Raw genomic sequence first — 12,054 nt, forward strand, 5'->3', positions numbered from 1 at the left:
GTGGAACTACTAAGAGGTAGCAGAGCTGCTTCTGCTGTGAGCCGGTGTCTGCTGGGGGTGAGATAAAGGCCCAGTCAGCCCTTGTGTCACTCCTGCCTCTGCTGGGGGTGAGATAAAGGCAGAGTCAGCCCTGGGCAATCCAGGGCGGCGATCCTCATTCTTCCTCCCCAGAGGACTCTGGGACTCTGGGGCTCTGGGCTGGGGCTCCTGCTGGTCTCATCCTTGCTGTGTCTCATGTGTGGCATCTTCATGTTGACCTAGCATGTCACTGAGCATGAGCTTTTGACTTTCTCACCATTTGACAGAGGATGACTCTAGACTGCCAACCCCTGTGCGGTGCGGGTCAGGCCTCCCTTCATGGACGGTGTGCAGGCAGCTCCTGCCTGGGAGGACCTGGCCCTGAGTTCCTTCCTGCCTTTCTTCCCTTGCTGTGGAGCCTGTTGTTGCACCTGAGACTTTAACCTCCTGCATGTCCAGGTGGTGGAGGCTGTTGTGCGAGCACAGAACAAGACATTGACCTGTGTAGGTTCCTGGTGCGAGGTGCCCTGTCCTTTCCTGCCTCATCCACACAGCTGGCGGCCATGTCTGGAAATGCAGGAGTGTCTGAGTGGGACCTCCCGGCTGGATGTTCACACCTCCATCTCCTTTTTCCTTTGTCAGCACCTTGGTGCACAGCTTCCATGTTTTCCGGGCATGTGTCCATGATGTTTCCTGACGTCTCCCACCCCACACCTCCCCACTCTTGCCCAGAGAGGCAGTGCCCAAGTCCCCTCCCGTGGGGCACCATGGCCACGGCTGTTGGAGTGGTGTCCTCGTCTCCTCATCCGAGCCCTGACATGGCCTGCAGTGAGTACAGTGTGACAGCAGTGACCCATGGCCAGAGAAGTCCACGTAGCTTTCTCATGGTGCCCTCGGGCTGCTGCGAGGAGCCCAGGGTCATTTCTGACCTAGGGAGAGGCTGTTCTGGTCCCACCTGAGCCCAGCTTTTGTGTCACCCACCCAGGCGTCCAGGTGGAAGGGGCCTCGGAGTAGGCCCAGTCCCATATCTAGCTCTCTTGTACCGAGCCCTGACACCGTGGCTGTGGCTGCTGGGGTGGTGTCCAGGTCACCTCACCTGAGCCGTGACACCGTGGCCGCGGCTGCCGGGGTGGGTAGTCCAGCACTGGGTTGGTACCTTCAGTGTCCTCAGCTCGAGGCCTTTCTTCCTGACCTGGTCTGACCCCCAGACGTCACGTCTTAGCCTGCTCGGGCAGCCATAACAGAATGCCACAGGCCGGGCGGCCTGAACAGCAGAGAGTTATTTTCTTACAGTTCTGAAGACTGAAGTCCAAGATCAGGGTCTGCCAGATTCCACTTTTGGGAGGACTCCCTTTCTGACTTGCAGATGGCCGACTTCTTGCTGTGTCCTCATGATGGAGAGGGAGGGAGAAAGATCTTTCTCTTTCACTTCTTAGAAGGTCACAGTCGGCCAGGCGCGGTGGCTCATGCCTGTAATTCCAGCACTGTGGGAGACTGAGGCAGACAGATAACTTGAGCCCAGTTCAGGACCAGCCTGGGCAACATGGCAAAACCTCATCTCTACAAAAAGCACAGCACACCACCAGCTGGGCATGGTAGTGAGCACCTGTAGTCCCAGCAACTCAGGAAGCTAAAGCAGGAGGATCACCTGAGCCCAGGAGTTGGAGACAGCAGTGAGCCGTGACCATGCCGCTGCACTCCAACCTGAATGATAAGAGTGAGACCCTGTCTCCAAAAAAAAGAAAAAACCACCAGAAGGTCAAAGTGTTACTGGATGAGGGCCAACCGTATGACCTCATCTTAATTATCTCCCAAAGACCCCATCTTTAAATACAGTCATACTTGGGGTGGGGCCTCAACATAGGCATTTTACGGGGGACACAGTTCAGGACAATGCCTTCCCCTAGCTCTCAGGGTACTGTAGGCAGGGGCCTGCCTCCACCTCTCAGGGTCTTCTGACAGGTGGGGCTGAGGATGGTAAGTAGCTGGATGGGTGGGGGTGGGGACATCTTTTGGTTGCCCTCCTTTCCCTCATCCTGCTGGCAGAGGTAGTTGATGTCCCAGGCCTCTAGATTTAGGGATTTGGGGTATAAACTGAGCATCGGTCATCTCCCCACGGCCAGCCTCCGCCGCTCAGTCTGTGCCTTGCTGCTCGCTGTGTCTCTGCGCCCTCCTGCTCCTCGCTTCTGGCTTTGTACTTCGGAAGCTCTTCCCTCTGCATTGTTGTGAGGACTTCCATGAGGAGCCCGTTCACGTGTGTGTTATTTTTATTTTTATTTTTATTTTTTGAGACGGAGTCTTGTTCTTGTTGCCCAGGCTAGAGTGCAGTGGCGTGATCTCGGCTCACTACAACCTCTGCCTCCCAAGTTGAAGGAATTTTCCTGCCTCAGCTTCCCAAGTAGCTGGGACTACAGGCGTGTGCCACCACTTCCAGCTCATTTTTGTATTTTTAGTAGAAACGGGGTTTCACCATGTTGGCCAGGCTGGTCTTGAACTTCTGACCTCGGGTGATCTGCTCGACTCGGCCTCCCAAAGTGCTGGGATTATAGGCATGAGCCACTGCACCTGGCCCACATGTGTGTTTAATTTGCCATTTTATCAGGAAGTTTGTACAGCTTTTAAAAAATTATAACCATTTTTATTACAAAATATATATGGTAGAAAATTATTTCATAGCTGAAATGATTTAGAAAGAAAAAGAAAATTAGAAAATACTGATAAGCAAAAATAAAATAAAGGCCCTATTACTACTACCTACAGTTTCCTACTCTGAGTACCTTAGAATAGATCTTTCCAGATGTTCTGTTTGTATAGAACATACGAATTTTTCTTTCCTTAAGCCTTTTCATGATTAAACTCATGTACGTGCTGAAAAGCACCCCAGGTGCTCATGTTCAGCTGAATGAGCCCCACAAAGGGAGCGTGGGGCGTCGCCACACCCTGGAGCCCTGCACATGCCCCTCGCGTTCCCAGCAGGAGACCCCACTGTGCACGCGGCTTTCGTTCTGGTTTGGCTTTAGTTAATGATCTTTGTCTTTCCATGTTGATGAATTTTAATCTCTTCTAATATTCAATTCAAATGTAAGTTTCTTCCTATGTTGGCCAGGCCTGGTGGCTCCTGCCTATAACCCGAGCACTTTGGGAGGCTGAGCTGGGAGGGTTGCCTGAGACCAGCCCGAGCAACAAAGTGAAACCTCGTCTCTACAAAAAATCCAAAAATTATTTGGGTGTGGTGGCGTCCCAGCTGCATGGGAGGTTGAGGCTGCAGTGAGCCAAGGTCATGCCACTGCACTCCAGCCTGGGTGACAGGGTGAGATCCTGTCTCAAAAAAAAAAAGAAAAAAAGAAAAGTTTCTTTTCCCCTAAAGTGGCTTTTGCTGTCGGTTTGTCCGAGCCGGAGACCATCCCATTTAGTCCTCATATAGCCCATGGGCGTGTCACTCAGAAAAGTCTCTTTTTCATGAACTGGCTTAACGAGGAGACTGGGCCAGATGTCCTGCAGCTGCCTTGCTGGGTTCAGAGGATCACAGTTCACGACAGCAGCCGAGTCGTGCCCAGCTCCAGTCTCCAAAGCCAGGGTCCGTCTGGGGGACTGGGTGCTGCCCAGTCCGACAAATGCAGGGCGGCTTTCGCGTCCTCGGGGGTCCCCTTACCCTGCACTGCTCTGAACTCTTCCCTCCCCCTCCTGTCCAGACCACCCACATTCTAGACTCTCACACCCAAGAGAAGTCTCATGAGCACTGTCACAGGAGCCTCAAGGACACTGGAGTTACCCATTTGAAATGTAGAGATTTCAACTTTAAGTAAATTTTTGTTGAAAAACAAAAATGGGGGCCGGGCGCGGTGGCTCACACCTGTAATCCCAGCACTTTGGGAGGCCGAGGCGGGTGGATCTCTTGTTGTCAGGAATTTGAGACCAGTCTGGCCAACATGGTAAAACCCCGTCTCTACTAAAAGTACAAAAATTAGCCAGCTGTGGTGGCGGGCGCCCGTAATCCAGCTACTTGGGAGGCTGCAGCAGGAGAATTGCTTGAACTGGGAAGATGGAGGTTACAGTGAGCCGAGATTGTGCCACTGCATCCAGCCTGGGTGACAGAGGACTCGGTCTCAAAAAAAAAAAAGAAAACAGGCCGGGTGCGGTGGCTCAAGCCTGTAATCCCAGCACTTTGGGAGGCCGAGACGGGCGGATCACAAGGTCAGGAGATGGAGACCATCCTGGCTAACACGGTGAAACCCCGTCTCTACTAAAAACACAAAAAATTAGCCGGGCGAGGTGGCGGCGCCTGTGGTCCCAGCTACTCGGGAGGCTGAGGCAGGAGAATGGCGGGAACCCGGGAGGCGGAGCTTGCAGTGAGCTGAGATCTGGCCACTGCACTCCAGCCTGGGCGACAGAGCGAGACTCCGTCTCAAAAAAAAAAAAAAGAAAACAAAAACATTGTAGTAATAAAATCCTGCACGGTTGTCTTTGTACACAGTTGTGGCTTAGAGCTGTCCTCTGTGGGTGTCTTGCCGGCTGGTGGCAGTGACGAACCAGGGCAGTTGCAGACACAGGAGCACGGCTGGCACAGGGCCCTGGAGGCTGGTGTCCCGTTTGCTCCTTGGTTTCCTGTGGTTACTGTGGAAGGTGGCTCCTTTCGGTTAGCTTTGCTTTACGAACACTGAATATGAGCTTTTTTTCTGGGATGTTAAAAGAATTTGCTCACATCTTATGCTTAAGTTAACTCTTTTAAGAACAGTGAGAAGTAGAGAGGAAATAATCGCCAAGTTCTCTTGCTTGCTCTGTTTACAGTTGTGTCAGTTTTCTTTTGCTGTTTAAGAAAACACTCAGTGGCGGACACCTGTAGTCCCAGCTACTCGAGAGGCTGAGGCAGGAGAATGGTGTGAACCCGGGAACTCGCTCTGTCACCCAGGCTGGAGTGCAGTGGTGTGATCTTGGCTCACTGCAACCTCCGCCTCCCAGGTTCAAGCGATTCTCCTACCCCAGCTTCTACAGGCATGTACCACCATGTCCAGCTAATTTTTGTATTTTTTTTAGTAGAGATGGAGTTTCACTGTGTTGACTGGGCTGGTCTTGAACTCCTGACCTCAGGTGACCCTCCCACCACAGCCTCCCAAAGTGCTGGGATTACAGGCGTGAGCCACTGCACCCGGCCTCTCTGCCATTTCTGATTTAAATTAGAAAAGTGTAACAAGTCAGTAAAGCGCTGTCAGGAAAATAGTGCCCTGCAGGTTGTGCCCTCCGAGATCCTGATTCTGTTCTCTCCTCACTTCACCTCACCAGGGGCGACCTGACAGAAGATAACATGGAGACAGAAAATGCAGCGGCGGCAGCTGCCGCAGCCTTCACAGCCTCCTCCCAGCTCAAGGAAGCCGTGTTAGGTAGGAAGCCGTCCTAGGTGGGAAGTCTGCCTTCTTGCCATAGCAGGGACAGGACAGTCCTGCACTCAAAATGAGGAACAGCCAGAGATATACAAGGTCTTTATTCGGGCCGATTCCCAAGCCGTGTACCCTTAGGAGTGAGAGGCCAGGCCCCAGGGCCCCCAGGTGGGGCCTGCCATGTGTCTGTAATGACAGCACTTTCTCTGCCCATGGCTAATAGGAGAGCAAAGTCACTTGGCCCCAAGTTTGCAGCTCTCTCCTCTTTCGGATTTTGTTTTCTTCTCATTGTTTCTTGTTTGCCTGTGTCTGTTTATTATAAAGGTCAGTGAATAGTAGTAAAAAAAGTTGTTTTGTTTTTTTGGTTTTTTTGAGACAGGGTCTTGTTCTGTTGCCCAGGCTAGAGTGCAGTGGCACAATCGCCACTCACCATAGCCTTGACCTTGACCACAGCCTTCACAGGCTCAGATGATCCTCCTGCCTCAGCCTCCTGAGTAGCCGGGACTACAGGCATGTGCCACCACACCCAGCTAATTAAGAATCTTTTTTTTTTTTTTTTTTTTTTTTTTTTTTTTTTTTTTTGAGACGGAGTCTTACTCTGTCACCCAGGCTGGAGTGCAGTGGCCGGATCTCAGCTCACTGCAAGCTCCTCCTCCTGGGTTCACGCCATTCTTCTGCCTCAGCCTCCCGAGTAGCTGGGACTACAGGCACCCGCCACTTCGCCCGGCTAGTTTTTTTGTATTTTTTAGTAGAGACGGGGTTTCACCGTATTAGCCAGGATGGTCTCGATCTCCTGACCTCATGATCCGCCCGTCTCGGCCTCCCAAAGTGCTGGGATTACAGGCTTGAGCCACCGCGCCCGGCCTTTTTTTTTTTTTTTTTTTTTTTTTTTTTTTAAGAAATAGGGTCCCACTATTGCCCAGGCTGATCTTTTTTTTTTTTTGAGACGGAGTCTCGCTCTGTCGCCCAGGCTGGAGTGCAGTGGCCGGATCTCAGCTCACTGCAAGCTCCGCCTCCCGGGTTTACGCCATTCTCCTGCCTCAGCCTCCCGAGTAGCTGGGACTACAGGCGCCCGCCACCTCGCCCGGCTAGTTTTTTTGTATTTTTTGTAGTAGAGACGGGGTTTCACCGTATTAGCCAGGATGGTCTCGATCTCCTGACCTCGTGATCCGCCCATCTCGGCCTCCCAAAGTGCTGGGATTACAGGCTTGAGCCACCGCGCCCGGCCGCCCAGGCTGATCTTGAAGTCCTGGCATCACGTGATCCTCCAGCCTCAGCTTCCCAAAGTGTTGGGATTACAGGTGTGAGCCACTGAGCCTGGCCAGTAAAAAATGTGTTTTTTTTGAGACGGAGTCTCACTCTGTTGCCCAGGCTAGAGTGTGATGACATGATCTCGGCTCACTGCAACCTCTGTCCTGCAGGTTCAAGCTCTTCTCCTGCCTCAGCCTCCCAAGTAGTTGAGATTACAAGCACATACCACCATGCCCAGTTAATTTTTGTGTTTTTAGTAGAGATGGGGTTTTGCCATGTTGGCCAGGCTGGTGTAAAACTCCTGACCTCAGGTGATTCACCCACCTGGGCCTCCCAAAGTGCTGGGATTACAGGTGTGAGCCACCTTGCCTGGCCCAGTAAAAATTCTTTTTTTTTTTTTTGAGATGGAGTCTTGCTCTGTCACCCAGGCTGGAGTGCAGTGGTGTGATCTCAGCTCACTGCAAGCTCCACTTCCCGGGTTCCCGCCATTCTCCTGCCTCAGCCTCCCGAGTAGCTGGGACTACAGGTACCCACCACCACGCCTGGCTAATTTTTGTATTTTTAGTAGAGATGGGGTTTCACCATGTTGGCCAGGATGGTCGCGATCTCTTGACCTCGTAATCTGCCCGCCTCAGCCTCCCAAAGTGCTGGGATTACAAAAATTCTTTGTAACACTCTTAATATTTTTCTTTTGCCTGAGATTAAAGGCCCTAGAACCTTTAAAACCTTAGGTTTCCCTAGAATTGTTTCAATTAAAGTTTGATTTTGTTTTCCTAAGTGACTCTTCAGTTGAACCATAGTTTAATGGGTTCTGTGAATGTAACGATATTTAAATCTGCTCAGTGAGTTTAACCCTGAAACTCGAACGGCACTGATGGGCATGCCCTGCCCACCTTGGCTGTATCTCAGGCCTTCCCAGATTTTAATTTTGGGTTTCCAGGTTGGCAGCTATTTTCTGCATTTTCAGGAAATGCTTTGACGAGGTTGTAACTGATTTTCTGCTTTTACCCTTCCCTGTCAATGTGCCTGTGAGAAGTGAAGATGGCTGAAGAGGGGGAGAACCTGGAGGCTGAGATTGTGTACCCCATCACCTGTGGGGACAGCAGAGCCAACCTCATCTGGAGGAAGTTTGTGTGTCCTGGCATCAATGTGAAATGTGTTCAGGTGAGCACAGGCTGCATTCAGGGCCCAGGAGAGAGGCCTCATGGCGTCTGTGACTGCTCTGGGGGTGCAGCTGTGCCAAGTGTATCCTGAGGCAGGGTCTCCAGGGCTGGGGAGAGTGGAGGAGGCGCGGGAAGAACCTTCAGGGAGAGGAATGTGCTGTGGCCACAGTGCGCTGTGGCAGGGAGGCTGGGAGGCCCTCCTGCCGTGTGGAGGAGGCTGCCGCTCCTGGACAAGGAGCTTTACCCAGCAGATCCAGTGAGAGCTGCTCCAAAAAGGCTGCCTCCTTGGTAAGGAGCAGGATGAGTGGGAAAAGTCTTCTCTTTCTGACAACATTGATAGGTCAGGTACCCAGGCTCACCTGTGCCGGAACAGCGGAAAATGCCGGTGAAGACATTTCCATAAAGCATCTTACAGATGCTGCCTCACACTGGCTAAGAAAGAGGAAGTGCTGAGGCCTGGGGACCTAATGGTGACAGAATTGAGAGGCCGGTGGGGTGCCGTGCCCAGCTTTTGCCCTGAGAGCCTTGGCCTGAGCTTGGTTTTCCCAGCCTCGCACGGCTGGAGATCAGAAGACAAAGCCCAGGCCTCCTCTAGGTGTATGTGCTGGGTGGGGGGTGGGGACTGTCCCTCCAAAGCTGGCACCTCCAGGGGTGAGTCCACCGCGTACTCCCATACCTCCTGTCCCTGGCACAGGGAAGGGGACACCCCCTTGAGGATTCCTAGGTGGTCTGGATGGTCTGAAGGCCTCAAGCTGAGAGTTTAGTTATCAATGGCTCCCAGCTGGCAGTTCCCCCAGGAATCTGACAGAAGCAAACAAAAAATACTTTTTGGAAGAATTCACCTTTGTCTCAGGTTTCAAGTAATTTCCGCAGAACCCTGGACACACAAGAAGCAGTGCTCCTGGAGCACGCACAGAAGCCGCAGGCAGCGGTCGGCCCTGCAGCAGCCTTGGCTGTTGGGATTTTAAGCCTTAGAAGATAAAATCGTTATATTTAGTAATTTATTTTAAGAAATAAAAGAGGCCAGGCACCATGGCTTAACACCTGCAATCCTAACACTTTGGGAGGCCAAGGGAGGAGGATTGCTTGAGCCCAGGAGTTCAAGAGCAGCGCAGCCTGGGTAACATACTGAGACCCCAGTTTCTTCTTCTTCAAAAAAAGAAAGAGAGCGTGAGCAGAAACACGACTACAGCTAGGATTGAAATTCAACACTTAGTGGATAGGTCTTTAGCAGATTAGCCATAGCTGAAGAGAGAATTATTCAGGAAGCACGAGAGTCGAACACATCTATTTGAGTTCTGGAAGGAGAAGAGAGAGACTGAGAACCTTCAGGACTGAGGAAAGAGTGGTCCGCAGTGCGAGGCCCTGACAGGCCCCAGCCTGGATGAAGACCCTGCTGCCTGCGTCTGGGGCGGCTTTTAGCTCAAAATAAACAGTGATAGTCATGGGCCATCACTCAAGTAAATAAAACCTGTGAGTCTATACCTGTCAGCATGTATTTCATGTTATTCATTTATGTTAAATAAATGCATAGAGAGAAGTAAAGCATGGGAGGAATGATGGGGTCAGAGTCATGAGCAGGTGCTCAGACTGGCTTCAGAGCATCCCTGCAAACCACGCGGCCATTACAGACGTTAAGTCATAGCTGTGGTGGGAAAGCTGGCAGGTGCCTCCTTAACCCCGCGATCCATCTTCACATCGTCAGGCTCGGGACAGACCTCCCGCTTGAGCCTCCTGATGTAGTGAGCACGAGTTCTGTGGTGTTCTTCCAACAGTTCATGGCCTGACTCTACTCATGAGAAAACAGCAGATACACACGGAGAGACAGCCTACGGAATGCCTGACCCACAAGCTCCAAAAATGTCAAGGCCAAGAAAAATACAGACAGGCTGAGAAGCTGCTGCATCTTTTTTGTTGTTTGAGACGGAGTCGTCCTCTGTCACCCAGACTGGAATGCAGTGGCGCGATCTCGGCTCACCGCAACCTCCACTTCCTGGGTTCAAGTGATTGTCGTGCCTCAGCCTCCTGAGTAGCTGGGACTACAGGCACCCACCACCACACCCAGCTAATTTTTGTATTTTTAGTAGAGATGGGGTTTCGTCATGTTGGCCAGGCTGACCCCAAACTCCTGACCTCAGGTGACCGGCCCACCTCGGCCTCCCAAAGTGCTGGGATTACAGGCGTGAGCTGCTGTGCCCGGCCTGCTGCTGTCATAATGGGGACAAAAGCTGAAGAGCAAGGCAGCTGCATGCACCACAGTCTTGGGCTGGATCCTGCATCAGAAAAAAATGCAGGCTGGGCATGGTGACTCACGCCTGTAATCCCAGCACTCTGGGAGGCTGAGGCGGGTGAATCACCTGAGGTCAGGAGTTCGAGACCAGCCCAGCCAATGTGGTGAAACCCCATCTCTACAAAAAATACAAAAAAATTGGCCAGGCATGGTGGCATGTGCCTGTACTCCCAGCTACTCGGGAGGCCAAGGCAAGATAATCGCTTGAACCCGGGAGGCGGGGGTTGCAGAGAGCCCAAGATTGCACCACTGCACTCCAGCCTGGGCGACAGAGTGAGACTGTCTCAAAAAATATATATATATATATATATTTTGCAATAATGGCTATCACTGGGACAGTTCATAAATTTGAATATGGACAATGGATTAGAGAACAATATGTGAATGACAATTTCCTGATGTGAGTCGTTCTGTGGCTGCACAAGAGATCCTTGTTCTTAGGAAATATACGCAGGTATTGAGGGCCCAGGGCCCCGAAGTCTCTGCCTCCCCCTCAGTAGCCGCACACGCACAGGTCCAGGTGGGGGCAGACGGGAGCAGGCGGCGAGTCTGGGAATGCGCATGTGAGAGCTCCTTGGACTATGCTGGCAGTTACCCTGTGAGTTTGAAATTGTATCAGAATTAGAAGTTGGGAACACGGAAGAAGTGTACCGTAGGTGACATCATAATGAAATTCCAGAATGACAGGGACAGAGAAGATCCTCAGTCTAGCCAAGAGGAGAGACGGATCGCTCAGGAGCGAGAATCCTGCCGGCCATGAGCTGAAATCTGCGCAGGAGCAGAGGTGATGGCACCAGCGCCTAACTGCAGAGAGCGACGACACCATGAGGTCGTCTTTAGAATTATGCTGGAAGAAAGACATTTTCAGAAAAAGACATGAGTTTGCCACCAGCATTCTGAATATGCATTTCAGGCAGAGACAAGAGGCCTCCAGATGGAAGTGTTGTGGTGTGGGAAGGTGTGAAGAGTCAGGGGAAAACGTGGGTAATCCGACCAGTCCTCTCTGTTCAGCATGGATAGAGACGCCCTAGGAGGACCCGAGAGATGAGAGCAGGGCCACATGGCTGTGGTCGGGAGGGTCAGGAGCGGGCCGTGGTAGCTCGGGAGGGTCAGTTGCGGGCCGTGGTAGCTCGGGAGGGTCAGGAGCGGGCCGTGTTAGCTCGGGAGGGTCAGTTGCAGGCCGTGGTAGCTCGGGAGGGTCAGGAGCGGGCCGTGGTAGCTCGGGAGGGTCAGTTGCAGGCCGTGGTAGCTCGGGAGGGTCAGGAGCGGGCCGTGGTAGCTCGGGAGGGTCAGTTGCGGGCCGTGGTAGCTCGGGAGGGTCAGGAGCGGGCCGTGGTAGCTCGGGAGGGTCAGTTGCGGGCCGTGGTAGCTCGGGAGGGTCAGGAGCGGGCCGTGGTAGCTCGGGAGGGTCAGTTGCAGGCCGTGGTAGCTCGGGAGGGTCAGGAGTGGGCTGTGGTAGCTCGGGAGGGTCAGTTGCGGGCCGTGGTAGCTCGGGAGGGTCAGGAGCGGGCCGTGTTAGCTCGGGAGGGTCAGTTGCGGGCCGTGGTAGCTCGGGAGGGTCAGGAGCGGGCCGTGGTAGCTCGGGAGGGTCAGTTGCGGGCCGTGGTAGCTCGGGAGGGTCAGGAGCGGGCCGTGGTAGCTCGGGAGGGTCAGTTGCAGGCCGTGGTAGCTCGGGAGGGTCAGGAGTGGGCCGTGGTAGCTCGGGAGGGTCGGGAGGGTCGGGAGGAGCGGGCCGTGGTAGCTCGGGAGGGTCAGTTTGCAGGCCGTGGTAGCTCGGTAGGGTCTCGGGAGGGTCAGGAGCGGGCCGTGGTAGCTCGGGAGGGTCAGTTGCGGGCCGTGGTAGCTCGGGAGGGTCAGGAGCGGGCCGTGTTAGCTCGGGAGGGTCAGTTGCAGGCCGTGGTAGCTCGGGAGGGTCTCGGGCCGTGGTAGCTCGGGAGGGTCAGGAGCGGGCCGTGGT

General features: G+C 53.3%; 1 protein-coding gene across 3 annotated transcripts in view; it reads left to right on the forward strand.

Annotated features, from left to right (window-relative positions):
- GMEB2 (glucocorticoid modulatory element binding protein 2) overlaps positions 1-12,054 on the forward strand; it is a 37,934-nt gene that overhangs the window by 10,026 nt on the left and 15,854 nt on the right. Inside the window, exons 3-4 of one of the 3 annotated variants that reach the window (XM_050746462.1) lie at positions 5,299-5,396; positions 7,678-7,808. In XM_050746462.1, the coding sequence (XP_050602419.1) occupies positions 5,299-5,396; positions 7,678-7,808 (229 nt within the window). Of the gene's footprint in view, positions 1-5,298; positions 5,397-7,677; positions 7,809-12,054 lie in introns of those variants that run through there. The other 2 variants (XM_050746463.1, XM_050746464.1) reach the window with 2 other exon arrangements.

Source organism: Macaca thibetana, chromosome 10, assembly GCF_024542745.1.
Source record: "Macaca thibetana thibetana isolate TM-01 chromosome 10, ASM2454274v1, whole genome shotgun sequence".
NCBI classification, from domain to species: Eukaryota; Metazoa; Chordata; class Mammalia; order Primates; family Cercopithecidae; genus Macaca; species Macaca thibetana.